The sequence below is a fragment of the Carcharhinus amblyrhynchos genome, chromosome 6, assembly GCF_965287045.1.
Source record: "Carcharhinus amblyrhynchos chromosome 6, sCarAmb.v2.hapA, whole genome shotgun sequence".
Classification (NCBI taxonomy): Eukaryota; Metazoa; Chordata; class Chondrichthyes; order Carcharhiniformes; family Carcharhinidae; genus Carcharhinus; species Carcharhinus amblyrhynchos.
In genome coordinates this window covers 55,572,279-55,592,873 of record NC_137329.1, presented here as the reverse complement: position 1 = coordinate 55,592,873, position 20,595 = coordinate 55,572,279, and the positions used below count along the sequence as shown (strand labels likewise).

The following is a 20,595-nucleotide window of genomic DNA, read 5'->3' as shown; positions in this document are numbered from 1 at the left end:
ATTCTCCGTGTCAGCGTGGGTTTCTTCCGGCTGCTCCAGTTTCCTCCCACAGTCCAAAGGTGTTTACACATTAGGTGCATTGGCTACGCTAAATTTTTCCTCAATGTACCTGTACAGGCACCGGAGTGTGGCGACTAGGGGATTATCAAAGTAACTTCATTGCAGTGTTAATGTAAGCCTACTTGTGATTAATAAATAAACTTTACTTTTGAATTAAGTTTGCAGCAAACATCACTCTTTAGATACAAGTCTCAAGGATGAATATTAGATTAGGATCAAAATAGAATATCAAATTAAAATTAAGAGAAAGTAAGTGGCATCATTTCTAAGATCTTTGTTTCAGGAACACAAGAGACCTTGGTTGCTGATTACGTGGAAAACGCAACATTTTCCAATAACAGTGAGAAAAGTGCTGAAGCCTGGGCCCAGAGTGGAGAACTTGGGAAGGGCTGGGCCCAGAGTGGAGGCTTTTGAAAGGGCCAGGCCAAGATGGGAGACACACAGATGAGAAACACACAGATGAGAAATAGGAGGGGAGCAATAATAGGTCCTACGGGAACACTGGAGGTTGTGGAGCAGAAGAGAAGCAATTGCAAGTTATACTTTGGCTGTGATTAGATAAGAATGGAACTAGTTGAGAGCATTCTCACACAGTTGTGTGAAAATTGACAGGTGTTGGAAGAGGATGGTGTGGTTAACGATATCAAAAGGTAGAGACATGTTAAAAAGGATGAGGAGGAATTGTTTACATTTGTCACACAGGATGCCATGTGATTGGCAACTGGTATTGTGACAAGAGTGGAAACCTGATTGGAGGGATTCAGACATGCAGTTTTATTTATTTATTGTCACATGTATTAGTGTGCAGTGAAAGTATTGTTTCTTGTGTGCTATACAAACGAAACATACCGTGGATAGAGAAGGAAAGGATAGGGCAGAATGTAGTGCTACGGTCATAGCTACGGTGTAGAGAAAGATCAACTTAATACGAGGTCCATTCAAAAGTCTGATGACAGCAGGGAAGAAACTGTTCTTAAGTCGGTTGGTACGTGTCCTTATATCTCCAGGAAAGACAGGTAAAGATTCGGGAGATGATAACACATTCAGACATGAGAGGAAAGGGTGTTTGCAACTTGGGTGATTGCAAAGATGGCAAGGTCAGTGACAGTGTTTTTAGAGGTTTTTTTTAGGTAAAGGGTGCTGACAGCAGATTTAAAGGAGGGACCAACAACACTTGAAAAAACAGAACTGTTAACAATTTTGGCTAACTTGGGCACCAGGAGGGGAACTTTGGTGGAGAAAGTTATAGAGGGAAAAGAGTCAAGGGAGTAGGAGGTGAGTGTCATGAAAAACATTCAAAAAGGTGCAAATTTAGGACTAAAGGGAGCACAGAATTTTGAAGGAAGTTGGTCCTGTGGGTGAGTTGAATGAAGGGGCATGACAGAGGAACTGATTAGGTGGTCCTGATCTTAGTGATCAAGATGTCTGTGAACTCCTTACACTTATTGTAATTGTATGAATGGGGCAGGCAAAGAGATGGGATGAACATATAGAGATGTGTACATGTTCAATACATACTGTCAAAATAAATTTATCAGCGTGCTATGGCTGATATAAATGAGGCACATTGCATTGCTTTGCAATGATGACACATAAATCAATCTGTATTATCATAAAACTAACAGATTGAATTACCAAGCAATTCAAACACATGAATATGACTATATGATCCCAATTACTAAAAAATTCAGAAACAACTTACTGCTTCACCCCTCCCAAAAGTGACTTTAAAAGAAGAAACCAGGATAAGAGCTTGATTTGATTTACTGTCACATTTATTAGCATACAAAATATTACTTATTGCACACTATACATAAAGCATACCATACATAGAGAAGGAAAGGAGAGAGTGTAGAATGTGTTACAGTCATAGCTAGGGTGCAGAAAAAGATCAACTCAATGTGAGGTAAGTCCATTCAAAAGTCTGATGGCAGCAGGGAAGATGCTGCTTTTGAGTTGGTTGGGACGTGTCCTCAGACTATTCTATCTTATTCCCGATGGAAGAAGGTAGAAGATCGTATGTCTGGGTGCGTGGGATTCTTGATTATGCTGGCAGCATTTCTGAGACAGCAGGGAGTGTAAACAGAGTCAATGGATGGGAAGCTGGTTTAAGTGATGAATTTGGCTTCATTCATAACCCTTTGTAGTTTCTTCCAATCTTGGACATAGCAAGAGCCATACCAAGTTGTGACACAACCGGAAAGAAAGCTTTCTATGGTGCATCTATAGAGGTTGGTGAGAGTTGTAGTGGGTGTGCCAAATTTCCTTAATCTCCTGAAAAAGTAGAGACGTTGGTGGCCTTTCTTAACTACAGCATTGACATGGAGGGACAAGGATAGGTCACTGGTGATCTGGACACCTAAAAAATTGAAGCTCTCGACCATTTCTACTTCATCCCCATTGATAGACAGGGGCATGCCCTCCACTAGGCTTCTCGAAGTAGATGACTATCTCCTTCGTTTTGTTGACATTGAGGGAGAGATTATTGTTGCTGCACCAGTTAACCAGATTCTTTATCTCATTCCTGTACTCTGTCTCGTCATTGTTTAAGATCAGTCCTACGACAGTGGTGAAATCAGCAAACTAGAAAATCGAATTGGAGGGGAATTTGGCCATACAGTCAAAGGTGTATAAAGAGTACAGTAAAGGGCTGAGAACACACCCTTGCCAAGCACCAGTGTTAAGGATAATCATGGAGGAGGTATTGTTGCCTATCCTCACTGGCTACGGTCTGTGGGTTAGGAAGTCTAGGATCCAGTTGCAGTGGGAGGCACCGAGCCCCAGGCCACGGAAATGTCTCGTAGGAATAATGGTGTTAAAGGCTGAGCTGTAGACTATGAGTAGGGGTCTGACATAGGTGTTTTTGTTATCTAGGTGTTTCAGGGTTGAGTGTAGGGCCAAGAAGATGGCATCTGCTGTGGACCTTTTGTGGTGATAAGCCAATTATAGTGGACCCAGGCAGTCTGGAAGGCAGGAATTGATTTGTGCCATGACTAATCTTTCAAGCATTTCATAATGATGGATGTGGGAGCCACCGGACAATAATCATTAAGGCACACTGCCTGGATTTTCTTTGGTACCGAGATAATGGTACTCTTCTTGAAGCAGCAGAAACCTCAGATTGGCATACAAAGAAGTTGAAGAAGTCTGCGAATACCTCCGCCAGCTGGTCTCTGCAGGACCTGAGTGCTTATCCAGGTACCCCATCTGGGCCCAACTATCATAGCAAAATGCTTTTTTAACAGAAAGGCATTTAATTTTAGGATCAACTAATAGCTGAAGGTAATGGAGGGCCTTGTGCCAAATAGACAAGTCATAACTATAATCTTAGCAGGACCCAGTGTGCATGATGTAGCTATTTATTTATCAGCAATTTTATGGCATTTACATCATTACTTTGCTACAACCTAGAATCACAGTGGCATTCTTACGCAAAGATAGAGAATAGGTCTACAACTATTTTCAATTAATTAGGGAATTTTGGAATTTGGAAAATTGATACTCCTTTTACAACATTTTCTCACTTTTTTGTTCATTCATTGGATGTGAGTATTGCTGGTTGGGCCAGCATTTATTGTCCAACAAGTCCAAACCTGGTGTTGTGAGGCTTCTTACTTTGCTTACCCCAATCCAACGCTGGCATCTCCACATCGCAGCATTTATTGCCCATCCCTAATCACCCTGCAATTGAGTGACATGCTAGGCCATTTCCGAAGGCATTTAAGAGTCAAGCACATTGCTATAGATCTGAAGTCTCATATAGGCCAGGGCAAGTAAGGATGGCAGATTTTCTTCCCTGAAGGATATGAGTGAACCAGATGCGTTTAACGACAATTGACAATGGTCATCATTAGAGTTTTAATTTCAGAATTTTACTCAATTCAAATTTCACCATCCAGGTCCCAGTGCATTACCCTGGGTCTCTGGGGTACTAGTCCAGCGTCAATACCACTCTGCCACAGCCTCTCCAACTGTATCACACACTAACCAACATTAGTCATTTGTGCGGTCATAAGGATTGTAGAATAGCCAGTAGAAAATGCTGACAGCACGTGAACATTTCCAGGAGTAAAAGAGTCAAAGGTTAATTTCTTTTTGTTCTCGGAAGCTTTTTATCTGTTTTCCTCCAGATGGATTAAGAGCTAAAGTTCCCCAGGGATCAAAAGTAAAAAACACCTTCTTTTGCTTAATAGCTTCATGTCTCAACAAACTTGCTGTTCAAAAAAAAGCTCTCATATGATAGGCTTCACGAACGACAATTGTTTTTTGCACCTCAGCTTTCACAACAAAACCCTTCTTTACACCATTTCATATCACAAACTGAGAAAAGCAGCCCTTGGCATCATAATCATTTATATAGATATTTCTCTTTTCATTTTGCCAACTTTCAAATTGCACCACAAAACCTCAGAAATTATCATGAAGAGTTTATGAAAGATTTCTTTTCCACTCAGTACTGTTCTACATCAGATCTGAAAAATCTGGAGAAAAGTTACCATCACTGCTACCAGGACAGACAAATCAGATTCAAAACAAATGATTTTGCACATAAGCAAAACAGATCTTTAGCTTGTATGAACGTATGAAAAACCTGTGCCTAGATGGTGCAGGAGCAGAGAGACCTGGGTATATATGTGCACACACTAATGGAGGTGGCAGTGTAGGTTAAAAGAGCAGTTTAATAAAGCATAACACACCTTGAGCTTTATTAATAGGGGCACAGAACATAAAGCAAGGAGGCTATAGTAAACCTGTTTAAAACACTGATTCAGCCTCAGCTAGAGCATTGCGTCCAGTCCTACGAGCCACACTTTAAGAAAGATATGAACACATTGAAGAGAACATAGTTGCAGAAATTGGGATTATTTTCCTGGCAAAATAAGGTTGAGGAGAGGTTTGATGGAGGTATTCAGTCATGACTGCCTGGATAGAGTTGATAGAGAAATACTATTTGCATTCATGGAAAGATCAAAAACAAGAGGGCAAGATTCAAGTTAACTGACAAAAGAAGAAATGACATGAAAAAAAATCTGATTTATGCACCAAGTGGTTAGGATCTGGAAGCACTGCTTGAATGAGCGGTGGAGGCATGTCAAATTGAGGCATTGCAAGAGGAAAGAGACAGTTACCGAAAAGGAAGAATGCGCAGCTTGACGGAAAGAAGACAATGGAGTGGCACCAGATAAATTACTCCTACGGAGAGCTGGCACAGTCACAACAGGTTGAATGACCTCCTGTTATTCTGTAACAATTTTGTGATACTAAGAGTTTGAATTTTTTTTAGCTCCGAGAACAATCCCAGCTTCCCCAATCTTCTGCACTTTACTTAACTTCATCTTTGACACCACCCTGACAAACTTCTTAGCCTTTCAAGAGCACTGACATCCTTCCTAAAATGTGGCATTCAGAATTATACACAATAATCTAGCTGATTTTTAAGCAGCAGTTCAGCACATTTTTTTTTAACTACTGCAGTCAGCGCCTCTATTAACAAAACCTATACACATTCTTAACAGTCATATCACCTGTTTTTCTTCAAATTGTTTGGAGTGGGTGGACGATTTGTTTTAGGGAGTGGTCTTTTGATTGTTTTTGGTGACTGCAAAGTAAGGAGCCTTGTGCAACTTCGTGCGTACAGAATTTGTAAATATGCTTCCTATGCCTCTCAAAATAGCATGGACGGTAGCTGGCTGCTCAGAAAAGTTCTAATTTTCAAACACAAGGTGAATGAAATAAATGACCCCAAGAATAATACACCAGCTAGAATGCACCATTAGACAGAAACTCAGGAAGGTGTTCATGCCAAGGTTATGAACTGCTGTGATAATATAGGACTGCATCTTTTTCTTCCAATCAAACGCTACAAAGAATATAGGTGGAAATACACTTCAATCTACTCAGGGGTTTCTGGGAAAATTTTATTTAATGTCAATGAAAGTTTTCCTTTGTTACGACAAGCTTCCTTGATCAGTGCAAACCATCTGATTTAAACTGAAATTCAGATGTGCCATGGGATTTGACCCAAAATAACCATCAAGTGGTAATCCATCCCACGTTAATAGGAGAATAGCATGCTCTGCATAACAGATTCTTGGGAACAATGTAAATGATGATATTCTGAGCATTGATAAATGCAGCATAAACTAAAAGATTAAATTATAGTTTTGAATTCAATGTGATATTTTGAAATACTTGGTAGTAGTTTAACATTCTTATTACACCAATAGCTGTCAGCGGGCTCTACATCTGTCATTATGATACAGTGCATCACATGAAGGGACACTGCAACATTAACAACTTCTTGCTGTTTTGGTATGCTTTCTGTACTGACATTGGGTGAGGTGACAATAGTCTACAAAAATTCCTATGCTACAGCGTAATCTTAAAATAAGATTTTCTGCTGAAGGCTGATAATTCCGATGTCTGTCTGGAATATCAGAAATTGAATTCACCAAGTTTATTTGGACTCGGGGTTTCCTAAAATCCCTGCACCACTTTGAATATTGCACAAATATTTAAAGATATAGATATGCAATTTAGCTGAAAGCTCCCACGTGTGGTGGAGTGGGGGTGGCGGGGGGGGAATGCAGATTCTGTCCTTGAGATATCGGGGCAGGGGGATATTGAGGTTTGATTTGCATAGCATCTAGACAAATTAATACATTCACTCTCATGTCACAGCAACATTATTGTTTGATGTTTTTATTTTATGGCTGTGAAAGGATACCAAAACAACAAGAAGTTGTTAATGTTGCACTGTCCCTTCATATGATGCACTGTATCATAATGACAGATGTAGAGCCCACTGACAGCTACTGGTGTAACAGGAATTTAAAATATTGCCAAGTATTTCAAAATATCACATTGAATTCAAAACTATAATTTAATCTTTTAGTTTATGCTGCATTTATCAATGCTCAGAATATCATCATTTACATTGTTCCCAAGAATCTGTTATGCAGAGCATGCTATTTTCCTATTAATGTGGGATGAATTATCACTTGATGATTATTTTGGGTCAAATTCCATGGCACATTTGAGCTTCAGTTTAAAATCAGATGATATGCACTGATGAAGGAAGCTTGTCATAACAAAAGAAAATTTTCATTGACATTAAATAAAATTTTCCCCAAAACCAGGGATCCCTGCAATAGATTGGAGTATATTTCCAGCCATATTCTTTGTAGGGTTCAACTGGAAAAAAAAAGATGCAATCTTATTTCATCACAGCAGTTCGTAACTTCAGCCTGAACACCTTCCTGAGCTTCTGTCTAATGTTGCTTCTAACCTGTTTCTTATTCTTACGGTCATTTATTTGTTGTCTTTATTTCATGGCAGCGGTTGGATAAAGTCTGTATGAGCCATACAAATAAATAGTATTCTTGATTTACATTATATGTATGGGCTGCCTGGGTGTTCTCAGCACCTCCTCTCAGAAAATAAAAAATCCCTTTCTGGCACTAATTCAAAATTGCCAGAAGCACTGCTGCCTTTGCAGGGTGTTACTGAAAATCATCTGGATGGGTTGCAATGTTTCCCAGGGCAGCGCTGTAGAGTAAATAGTATGTAAATGATCCAAGTTGGAGAATGCTAGATAACCTCTTACACTAAACAGAGATGTAGGCTTCATATTCAAATTTCAATCACATTATGAGATAAAAAGATGAGTTCTACTAAGCCCAACAGTTGTTTTAAAAATTAAATTGTGCAGTATATTTGATTGATTTATTACTGTCACATGTATTAGCATATAGTGAAAAGTATAAACTTTAACATGGTAATGATGTTTTTGCAAAGGATTAGTATCAGGTGGCTTCTGTGCTTGAAATTAAACTCAATTAAATCAGCTTCCTTTAAAATGGCAACACTATTATTACTGAAATCTAAGACCTCAACGATGGAAGTGAACCAAACGTTCGAGTCCTAAATGAATTTGGACTGCTTTGGAAACTGGCTATTAACTACAAAAGTACAATGTGATGGATTCTCCAAGAATGTGGTACAGCCAACCATGACGGGCACACGGCACAAAATTCTGGTAAAACTCAGCACGGTATTAGCATAAGTGTATTTAAAAGTCATCTGAAAGTTTTCATGCTGATAGCAATTATATTGAACAAGACAATGTTATGATTGCACCTTTTAAACTTTGCTCTTATGAGTTTCTCAGAAAAGCAGTTGTCACCTTAAGAGTTCCTTGGAACAATATGACGCCCAAAAGGAGATAACAAACGCCTCTTCAGTAAATTTTACATGGCACAGCCTTAAAAGTCATCTTATTCACTGAGTGTATTTACCTCCAATCCCATACAAACACACTCTCAAATATTCAGTCCTCAATAGTGGACTGTGGTTCAAGAGGTGTTGAGTGCACTCTGCTGAAGGCACCAATTGTCATTAATGAACCAAGATAGAAACCATCAGCAGGCCATTTAATTGTGAAAATACATTAACCAACACCAATTGTGTTCTCATCATATCACTCACAAATGTGCTCACCAGTAGGCGTCAATTACTAGCAATCAGTGGAAACTTTGGTTGCAGAAAGGCTGCAAGAAATTCTTGCTCCTAAAAAGCACCCCAACCGAAGTGAGCAAACTGAACAGATCCTGAGATTGAAACTGAACAATAATACAAAGTGGGCAGGAGGACACGCAAGAGACACACACATTATACTCTTGTTCATCAAGCTATCAGGAATTTCACCAGTGTTGGTTACAGTCCTGGTTATGCAAACAAAAGCTGCAAGCTACTTAGTACTTCACAATGAAAATACTCTCCTCCGCCTTCTCCAGAATAAGTTGCTTAAAACGTCTTGTAAATTTGATGACAGTACATGCTTCTTGCTAGCTTTTATAGCCAGCCAGGTTTTGCCAATGCAGAAGACTGAATGACCGATTACACAACAGCCATGATACTCTGCCTATGCTGAATACATTCCTGTGAAATCGTGTTTTGGTCAGCGAACAGCAGCACAATTGCAATATTTATAATCATATTCCTGGGTCATCTGACGACCAGCAAAATACACACAGCATTTAATAATGAACTGTTTCTGCTTTTATTTAAAATTGCATATATTGCACCAATGCGCTCCTGGATATCTATCTCCTGACACTGAAAAATGATAAGGGACTTGGAAAATCAATATTGTAGCATAGTCAATTGTCAAAAGTTCAAACTCACAGGAACCCCCATTGAGCTTGTTCTGCCATTCTGAAAGATTATGGCTGATTTCCACATACCTACCTTTGCTCCATATCTTTTAAACATTATAACAGTGGCTACACTTCAAAGGTAGCTGTAAAGTGCTTTGAGATTTCTTTATGCCTTAATACATTTGGTTAACAAATATCTAGCAATCTCAAATTCATAACTGTAATTATTCTATCATCCTTTATACGTAGAAAAGTTTCCTAATTTCGCTCTTGAATGATCGAATTCTAAAGTTTGATTTTGCCCTTGAGTATTAGACACCACAACCAATTGAATAGTTTCCCTCTACTCACCCTATTTCTGTTTATTGTGGGCTCAGTACTAGATCCTTTATTACAATATATTTTGTGAATATATGTATCAATAATTTGTATTTGAACGCAGGGAGATGATTAAGAAGCTTGCAGATGATATAAAAATTGAATGTGTGGCTGAAATGAAGAAGAAAGCTACAGGAAGATTGTGGATCAAATGACTAGTCAGGTATGATAGAATTCAATTTGGAGAAAAAGGAGGTGACTGTTACAATCCCCAAATTTACTGAATGACTGCCAAATGAAGAAATTATCAGAAGATTTCTGTAGCTATTATTTCAACACAAATCAGAAACAACAAACTAAACAATAACAAACAGGCAAATTATACTTCAGATAAAAAGATAAATTCTCTTTAAATAGTCAATACAACAAAGACTGTTTTAAATTCACTTATGGGAAATACATGTCGCTGGCTGGCCAGCATTTATTGCCCATCCCTCGTTGCCTGAGGGCAGTTGAGAGTCAACCACATTGCTGTGGCTCTGGAGTCACATGTAAGCCAGACCAGGTATGGCTGGCAGATTTCCTTCCCTAAAGGACATTAGTGAACCAGGTGGGGTTTTCTATTAATTGATAGTAGTTTCTTGGTCATCGGTAGATTCTTAACTCCAGATATTTTTTAATTCAATTCAAATTCCACCATCTTCCAAACCCAGGTCCCCAGAACATTAGCTGAGTTTCTGGATTAATAATCTAGTAATACTACCAGAAGACCTGAGGTGAGAAAAGAGTGTCTGCCCTTAAAATCAAGGTCACATTTGATTAAGCATGGCATAAAAGTGCTCTAGCAACACTGGAGTCAAGAGAAATCGGGGGAAAACTCTCCACTGGTTAGAGTTATACCTAACTCAATAGAAAATGGTGATCTTAGTTTCAGGACATCACCTCAGATGTTCCTCAGGATGGCATCCTAGGCCCAACCGTCTTCAGCTGTTTCACCAATGACTTTATAAGACCCTGGTCAGGCCTCATTTGGAGTACTGTGCGCAGTTCTGGTCGCCTCACTATAGGAAAGACGTAGAAGCTATTGAAAGGGTACAGAGGAGATTTACAAGGATGTTGCCTGGACTGGGAGGCATGCCTTATGAAGTTAGGTTGAGGGAGCTGGGTCTCTTTTCCCTGGAGAGACGTAGGTTGAAAGGCGACCTGATAGAGGTTTATAAAATGTTGAGAGGAATAGATGGGGTGGATTCTCAGAGGCTATTTCCCCGGGTTGAAATGGTCGCTACGAGAGGACACAGGTTTAAGGTGCGGGGAGGAAAGTACAGAAGTGATGTTAGGGGTAAGTTTTTCACTCAGAGGGTGGTGAGTGAATGGAATCGGCTGCCGTCAGTGGTGGTGGAGGCGAACTCGCTGGGGTCTTTTAAAAGACTTCTGGATGAGTATATGGGGTTTTATGGGATTGGGGGTTATAGATAGGTGTTGATGTGATCGGCGCAACTCGTGGGCCGAAGGGCCTGTTTGTGCTGTAGTGTTCTATGTTCTATTCCATCTTTCATAAGGTCAGAAACAGGGATGTTTGCTGATCACTGCACAATGTTGAACACCACTCTCAACTCCTCAGATACTGAAGCAGTCCATGCCAAAATGCAACAAGACCTGAATAACATTCACACTTGGCCTGCTAAGTGCTAAGTAACACTCGAGACACAAGTGCTAGGCAATAGCCATTTCCAACCACAGAAAATCTAAGTATATTCCCTTGACATTCAATAGCATTACCATTGGTATACCTGCCACAATGAACGTCCTTGGGGTTACCATTGACCAGAAACTGAACTGGACAAGCCATATAAATACTATGGCTACATGAGTGCAGCTCCGGCAACACTCAAGAAACTTGACACCCTCTAGAACAAAGCAGCTTGATTGCTACCATTCCACAAACATTCAATCGCTTCATCACCAATGAACAGCAACGGTAGTGTGGATTACCTAAAAGATGCACTGCAGAAACTCACCAAAGTTCCTATGGCAGCATCTTCCAAACCCACTACCGCTCACATCTAGAAGGACAAGGCAACAGACAACCATGACCAGGAGGTTCCCCTTCAAATCACTCACCATCCTGACTTGGAACTAAAAAGAAAAATCACTGTTCCTTTCAGTCCTGTACTGGAACTCCCTATCTAATAGCACTGTGGCTATACCTACACCTTAGGGACTGTAGTGGTTCAAGAAGACACCACCTTTTTAATGGGAATTAGGGATGGAAAATAATTGCTGGCCTAGCTAGCAATGCCCACATCCCATGAATGAAATTTTAAAAATTAAAAATTCAATGCCAGTGCCATCACTGAATCTCCCATTATTAACAACCTTGAGGTTACCATTGACCAGAAGCTGGATCAACCATATAAATATTGTGGCTATAGGGGTAGATCAGAGTCTTGGAATTCCGTCGCGAGTAACACATCTCCTGACTTTTCAAAGCCTGTTCACTACTTAAAAGACACAAGTCAGGAGTGTGACAGAATATTCATCACTTGCCTAAATTAGCACGATTCTAACGACACAATTAGCATATGAATCTGCTACATGTAAATAAAGCTCCTTATCCTACATTCAAAACTAGACAAAGAGAAATTTCTTCCAACTGAATACCCAGAAAACTGAAGCCACTGTTTTTGGTGCTGCTTCAAATTTCATTCCTTCTCTACCAACCAACTCCAATTCTCTCACTGACAACAGTTTAAATTAAGCCAGTCTGTTTGCAATCTTGATCCCAAGATGAGTTTTACATTTGTGCCATCAGTAAGATAGCCTACATCCACCTCCATAACATTGTCTGATGTCTCAGCTCACCTGTGGATGAAGCAATCATTATTTTATAGTAGATGATTCCAAGAGCCACCTGCATCCAACCCCCTGTAAATGCAAGTTCAGTAGGAAGTCTCACAACACCAGGTTAGAGTCCAACCAGTTTATTTGAAAAAGGTTACTATCAAATAAACTGATTGGATTTTAACCTGGTGTTGCGAGACTTCTTACCGTGTTTAGCCCAGTCCAATGCCGGCATTTCTACACCAACACAAGTTTACCCAAAGCTCTGCTGCCAGTGTCCTAACTCGCACCCAAGAACCATTCCCCCGTCGATCCTGTACTGATTGATCACCTTGAACTAGCTCCCAGTTAAGCAACAGTTTGATTTTAAAATGTTAATCCTGGTTTCAAATTCACCAATTGACATATTCCTTCTCATCTCTGCAATCTTCCCCAGCCCCACAACTTGTGCTCCTTTAATTCTGGCCTCTGCACCCCCAATTTCAATACCTTTATTCCTTGAGTTGCCTAGACCCAAGTTCTGGGATTCCTCACTCCACCTGCCCCCTCATTTCCCTCCTCAAAAACATTCAAAATCTCTCTCTTTGGCCAAGCTTTTCTTAATGTGGCACAACAACTTACGTGGCGTGGTGCCATACTTTGTTTTATAATGCTTCTGTAAAACTCCTTAGGAAGCTTTATCATGCTAAAGGTGCTATATAAATATATTGTTGTGGTGGAATGAGGAAAAGATGAAAGGGGGTGCAACAAACTGGATAGCTCTTTCAAAGAGCTTCCATAGGCATGCAAGGCTGTAAGTGTCAATTAAAACTACAAAGGACAACTAAATAACTAATGAGAGAGGGAGGCTCATCCTTAATGATAAAAAAGCCTAGAATTCAAACCCACAAAATAAGAACATAAGAAATAGGAGCTGGAGTAGGCCATCTAGCCCTTCGAACCTGCCCCACCATTCAATAAGATCATGGCTGATCTGAAGTGGATCAGTTCCACTTTCCCGCTTTCTCCCCATAACCCTTAATTCCCCTGTCTGTCAGAAAATAAGGTTCATGCTTGCTACTAGCTTCAACCAGAAGTGCTAACTGAATTATCCAACTTGGCTTCTTCAGGGTCCCCTCCTTCTCAAAGACTTGCATGGTTTAGAAAGCAAACATTGCACTTATATATTAGTTTACATTACAATAATAACTATACTTCAAAAATGCTATAGCTAGTTTTCATTTGAAGTAACAGTCTATATCAGTGTACACTTCATGAAGTTTACAAAGTGAAAAACACAACTGTCAAGTTGCTACATTAAGCTCAACAAGGCATTTCCTGTATGTTAGCCAATCTTTCACTGGTAAGAATTCAGCAATAATCTGAACAAAGGCATAATTGCCAAGACAAGTCAGTCAATCAATACATTAAAAACTTGCTGTTGTCAAAAGGTAATAAGAACCCTGCAGTTTTACCTGCTGGCAACAAAGCATTAGCTATCTAAGAGTTTAAGACTCACTCTCATTGAGGTTTCTCCGCCATGAGGTTGCTGCAATCGGAAGACTTGTGCCACCATATGTTCAGTGGAGGGATGCAGCAGGATGCGCCGGGAGGCCAGGCCAACCATCACATACTTTCCCATTGGAGACAAACTGACAGAAATAGCATTTGGACCTGATGGTATGAGTTAAACAAAATAGTTTAGCTCTGGCTGTGATCGTCTTTCAAACAATTATTGTTCCTACAGATCAAACATGCTATTATTATTTTTCTTAAGTTGCTTTCCTAGCATGCTCTGCAAGGTATGGATTTTAAAATGTCATACAGGCTTTGAAACTTCTCAAATTCAAAGTACCACTTACAGAAAACATATATTCACTGGTTATAGCAGTGAGTATATATGAATAGCAGTTATATGCCACAGAAATATTCAGTGCAATAGAAATAGGATATAGTTACGGTTTAATGTCCGGATAAACAGTTTGTTTAGCGGCTTCAGTGCAAGTGGTTGTGATGTCACCAGGAATGGATCTCAGACAGAAGTTTAATATGTGGGTGATGACCTGACTTGAGTGGCCACAGTCACAATTTGTGCTGTTTCTCATGTTATACAATGGAGAAAGTGGCCACATCTTCCCGGGCCCATCCTAAACAGTTGAGGGCTGTCCAGATTTCACCACCTGTGTCAGTTGGTGACGTCAGCAGTAAACCAGGAGGCATGCCGTCAAGACGTGGAGCTATTGGCAGTGAGGTGTGGAGTGAACAGGCACTATGAGATTTCAGATGAGCACGCAGAATTTTTTAAAAAAATGTCCCCTGTCAGCGGAAATACTTGCTTTGTTAGCTCTTCTTAGATATTCTTTGAGAAGGGTTGTTTCCCCTAAGGGCGTCAGTAAGCTCACTGTGTGCTAGCACTGGAAGCAACTTGAGCATTTCCTTATGACTATTTACATAAGGACATAAGAAATAGGAGCAGGAGTAGGCCATCTAGCCCTTCGAGCCTGCCCCACCATTCAATAAGATCATGGCTGATCTGTCGTGGCTCAGGTCCACATTCCCGCCCTCTCCCCATTTAGCGAGGCAGCCTCCACCACCTCAACGGGCAGAGAATTCCAGAGTTTCACCACCCTTTGAGTGAAGAAGTTCCTCCTCAACTCTGTTCTAAACCGCCCCCCCTTTATCTTGAGGCTGTGCCCCCTAGTCCTACTGTCCTTTCTGAGCGGGAAGAGTCTCTCCACCTCTATCCTATCCATCCCATTCATTATCTTATATGTCTCAATGAGATCTCCCCTCATTCTTCTAAACTCTAACGAGTACAAGCCTAGTTTATTCAGCCTCTCCTCATAGCTCAACCCCTTCAACTCCGGTATCAGCCTAGTAAACCTCCTCTGCACTCCCTCCAAGGCCAAAATATCCTTGCGTAAGTATGGTGCCCAAAACTGCACACAGTACTCCAGCTGCGGCCTCACCAATGCCCTATACAGCTGCAGCAAGACCTCCCTACTTTTATATTCAACCCCCCTTGTTATGAAGGCCAGCATCCCATTCGCCTTCCTGACCACCTGCTGCACCTGCAGGCTGGGTTTTTGCGACTCATGCACAAGGACTCCGAGGTCCCTCTGCACCGTCGCCTGCTGCAGTTTTTCACCACATAAGTAATAGTCCTTCCTACCAAAGTGGACCACCTCGCACTTGCCAACATTAAATTCCATTTGCCAGTTCCTGGCCCATTCGCCCAGCCTATCTAGATCCTTCCGCAGACTCTCCACACCCTCCGCACAATTTGCCATTCCACCAATCTTAGTGTCATCAGCAAATTTCGACACCATACACTCGGTTCCCTCCTCCAGATCATCGATATAAATGGTAAATAGCTGAGGCCCCAGCACCGACCCCTGGGGCACTCCTCTAGTCACCAACCGCCAATCCGAATAGCACCCATTAACTCCCACTCTCTGCCTCCTATTTGACAACCAATCCTCTATCCACGCTAACACCCTACCCCCAACTCCATGCCCCCTTACCTTCTGTAATAACCTCTTGTGAGGTACCTTGTCAAACGCCTTCTGAAAATCAAGAAAGACCACATCCACTGGCTCTCCTCTATCCACCGCCCTAGACACATCCTCATAGAACTCCAATAATTTGTTAGACACGACTTCCCCTTAACGAAACCGTGCTGCGTCTGCTCCAACAAGCAGTTCCCCTCAAGATGCCTCGCTATTTCCTCCTTGATGACGGATTCTAACATTTTACCTACAACAGGCGTTAAACTAACCGGCCTATAATTCCCCACCTTTTGCCTGGCACCCTTCTTAAACAATGGCGTAACATTAACCGCTTTCCAATCTTCCGGCACTTGCCCAGAATCCAGCGACGTTTGGAAAATAACCACCAAGGCATCCACTATCACCTCCGCCATTTCTTTCAGAACCCTCGGATACATTCCATCCAGTCCTGGGGACTTGTCCACAATCAGTCCCTCCAGTCTGTCGAGCACCGCCTCTCTAGTAACAATAATGTCATTGAGACCCTCCAGTCCTACCACCTTTCCATCGCTAACACCCGGCAAATTATTCACGTCTTCCTCCGTGAAGACCGAAACAAAAAAGTTATTCTAGACCTCAGCCATTTCCCCATCCCCTACCACTAAGTACCCCCTCTCATCCTCTAAGGGTCCAACATTCACCCTAGCCAGCCTCTTCCTTTTTATATATTTATAAAAACTCTTGCTTTCCTTTTTTATATTAAGCACTAGCCCAGCTTCATAGTTTCTCCTACCCTTCTTTATGAACTTCTTTGTCAATCTTTGTTGACATTTAAACCTCTCCCAATCCTCTTCTCGCCCACTACTCTTAGCTACTCTAAACGCATCCGCTTTTAATTTAACACTTTCCTTCACCTCCTTCGTTATCCACGGCTTATTACCTCTCCTCCTACGGTCCTTTTTAACCATCAGAATAAATTTCTGCTGAGCACCAAGAAAGATCTCCTTAAAGATCCTCCACTGCTCCTCAGCAGACCTACCTTCCAACGCGCTCCCCCAGTCAACATTCGCCAATTCTTCTCTCATCCTACCATACTCCCCTCTGTTCAGACAAAGGACGCGTGTCCGGGAACCCACTTTCTCCTCCTCCATCTGCACCAGAAACTCCACCATACAATGGTCACTCTCCCCAAGAGGATCCTTCACCGCAAGGTCCCTAATTCTACCCGCCTCATTATTTGGAAGGTGGATGTACACCACGTTTATGTGCGCGACTCCTGATTATCACATCACCCATTTTGTCGAATCTCACTTGCCTGCTAGTTCTTCCTAGGTGCTAATATATCTCTTTTCCAAGTCAATTTCCGTTATTGGGGCTTGATTCGCTTCAAAAATGATTTGTGGTGAAAAAGCTCACATTCAAAGTGCTGAAAAAAACTTATTCTTTAAATTTTTATGATTATCTTAAAATATTGCTTTCTTGTTAATATTTCAATGAATAGAAATAATCATTATTTATCTTTGAATAACATTCCACAATCTGGAAAACCTCTGAGGGAAGCCTTTAAAAACTCTTTTTCATTATTATAGCTCCATTTTCATAGCCTCATCATTGATTTTGTAATATTGTTGGAAAGTAATGCAAAGTTGGAAACTTTGCATTACTCACTGCACTGAAGCCCAAAAATCATTTTTAAATTCAGAAAGATTTTTTAAAAATTTGTTTGTTTTAACTGACAATCAGGCAAATTATTTTCATTAAGTACAGATGCTGGTCTTTAACTCTGAACTGAAGAAAATGAAATGAGATTAAATGATGGGCGATAGAATTTTAAAAGTCAAAAAGCTGAAAAGCAGTGTTGTATTCCTTGCAATACACTTACCAAATCGCTTTGTATACAACATTTCGCCCAGGTTATGTGAGGCAAGGGAATACACTGCTAAGATGCCCTCATCTGGAAATCCACGCTGACTACTGGGAATGAATGCAGCCAGAAGCTGTCCATCTGCTGAAATGTCACAGCTTGCATCATTGTAGATCTTGCAGTTTTGGACTAGAACATTGACTGAGGCTGAAGATCAAGAAAAACAAAGATTAAGAACAATAAAAAGGCAAAAAGGTTGTGTCAAATAATTTTAAAATTAGAAAAAAGTAAAAGTTTATTTAAAAGATTATACATACATAGTTTTAATGCACATAAAATAAACATTAACTTAATGAAGGTTTATGAATCCAACGAGTCCAGCAGAAATCTGAGAATTTCTGCATGTTAAATTTCACTCATATACCAATCTGAACACAGTCATTTCCTTCACGTTTTTCATCCAAGTATATAAAAGCCGAATTTGGCCTCACTGAGATGCATCTGCAAGGGTGAGAGAGTTGTGCTTGGAGCACGTTTATATCGATGTGGTCGCCCCACAGCTTAAGAAAATATAGGGTGAAAGAGCATAGATGCTCAAGAAGCAAGAGGCCTAGTGTGCGATACACATGCACGTGCGCACACACTTCTGCAGTCGCAGACGTGAATCAAGCATGACATGTTGCCTCCTTGGTGCCAGGATCAAGGATGTCAATGAATGGCTGCAGAACAGGGAGGAGGGCGAACAGCCAATGGTCATGGTCCACATCAATACCAATGGCATAAGCAGAAAAAAAAACATGGTCCTGCAATCCAAACTTAGGGAGCTAGGTCAGCAATTAGAAAGCAGGACCTCAAAAATAGTAAGTTCCAGATTATTCCTGGCACCACGTGCAAGTGAGTATAGAAGTAGGGAGAGAGAGCAGATGAATGCTTGGCTGGGGAGATGGTTCGGGGGGAGGGTTTAGATTCTTGGGACATGAGGATCAGTTCTAGGGGAAATGGGACCTGTACAGCCGGACAGGTTTCACCTAAATAGAGCCAGGTGGCTCCTCGAGGGAGGATTTGTAAATGCTAATGGAGAGGGGTTAAATTAACTTGGCAGAGATGTGGATAGCAGTTGCTAATACTAGAGAGGTATATCCAGGTGTAAAGAATATTGGGAGACACAGGCAGCATTACAGTAGAAAAAAAATGTAAGGTATTAGGTGGGTTCAGCATTAGAAGACAAGTAATAAAGCTTAAATGTATGTAAACACACTGAGTATGATATATAAGATTGGTGACGCAGATTACCACATAGCCATGTAGAAATATGTTGTGGCAATAACAAGGATCTGGCTCAAAGGCGGCCAAAACTGTGTATTAAATATTCCTGGATACAAGGTATTCAGGACAGATAGAAAAGGGGGAGTGGTGGCAACATTAAGGAAAACATTGCAGTGCCGGAGAGAGAGAGGATATCCCAGAGGGGTCAAAGTCAAAATCTATTTGGTTAGATTCAAGGAACGAGCGAAGTGCAGTTACATTGCTTGGTGTAGTCCATATGCCACCAACTAGTTGGAAAGACACAGAGAACTTGAAGAATTATAAAGCAGTTATAATGAGGGACTTATCCAAATATAGACGGAGATAAGTGCAGAGAAGAACAAGCATTCCTAGAGTCTATTCAGGAGAATTTTCCACAGTAATATGTTTCCAGATTTTGTGATATTCGGGATGTGGTTGTGAGACCGAGTACCCCGGATTCCCTGCTGCAGATCCATATTAATTGCAGGAATCGTGTTTTTTGATAAAAATAACAGAGAATTGAGGAGGGTATTGCTGTTGATGTTGGACCTCCAAAGGCATTTGATAAAGTGTCCAACAAGTTATTTATTTCCAACTTCAAGCTGAAAGATCACAAACCTGAAACTGTTTCTCTTTCCATGAATACTGCCTAACTTGCTGAGTACTGCGAACATTTTCTACTGGAATCTGTTATATCAGTGCACAGGGTCAGTCTAGTGGGATATGAGCTCGCATTGGTAATCTGTGCTTACAGCATGCCAAATCTCATTCTCATCACTGCAAGGAAGTGCCAGCCAAGCACTCCTCTATGGGACAGGATGGTTAAGTTAACACAAACCAGTTTTAAAGTGGCACTATGGGATGAATTCCCACCTGTCTTTTCAGCTGTGGACAATTTGCAAAAGATGAGAAAACAACATACTAATTTGCCTGTAGGCTTAGTCTCAATGCACAGAATGTATTATTGCTTAATTAAAGAGTGTACTTCATTTCCAACTTGAGGTTAGTTCCCATGCCACACATTATATAGCACATTCAGATACAAACAAGACATTATGGAGTGGACAATGACGACAGTACAGAAATAAAATCTAATAGCTAATGATTAAATAAAATACATTTACAATGCTGACTGGCAAGACAAATGTTAAAAGAACATACATATTTGCTTCAGAAAATATTTTACTAGATTATAAGAGCAACTACATTCAAATCAAAGGATCAATTTTCCAATAACTAAAGCAATCAGCATGTCAAATAACAGTTGCATTTAAAAGGGAGTAAAGGAGGATTGAAATGGCAGTCTAGTTGGTGATCAGTGTGGTCCAGTTAAAATTATTCTTTAATTTTATTGGTACTTTGAAAAGGAGACAAAGAGAACTATCGTTGCCTGGAAACAAAACATTGAATGTCTTAACTTCGATAAATTTAAACTTGCATTTTGATTTAAAAAACTGATAAAAAATTATGTGTACTTTCAGTTTTGTCAGTAATTAATCATTCCACAAGTATTTTAACAGTTGGGAAATATTAAACTCTCATGATAAACAGGGCATTGCACCAGCAACCTGAAAATGTACACCATTAGTCATGATAATTT

At 40.5% G+C, this 20,595-nt stretch overlaps 1 protein-coding gene across 4 annotated transcripts in view; it reads right to left on the bottom strand.

Annotated features, from left to right (window-relative positions):
* LOC145343936 (activating molecule in BECN1-regulated autophagy protein 1-like) overlaps positions 1–20,595 on the bottom strand; it is a 400,132-nt gene that overhangs the window by 111,841 nt on the left and 267,696 nt on the right. For all 4 annotated transcript variants that reach the window (XM_080190487.1, XM_080190491.1, XM_080190488.1 and 1 more), the window contains 2 exons: positions 17,727–17,915; positions 13,876–14,030 (listed from right to left, as the gene is read on the bottom strand). In XM_080190487.1, the coding sequence (XP_080046613.1) occupies positions 13,876–14,030; positions 17,727–17,915 (344 nt within the window). The remainder of the gene's footprint in view (positions 1–13,875; positions 14,031–17,726; positions 17,916–20,595) is intronic.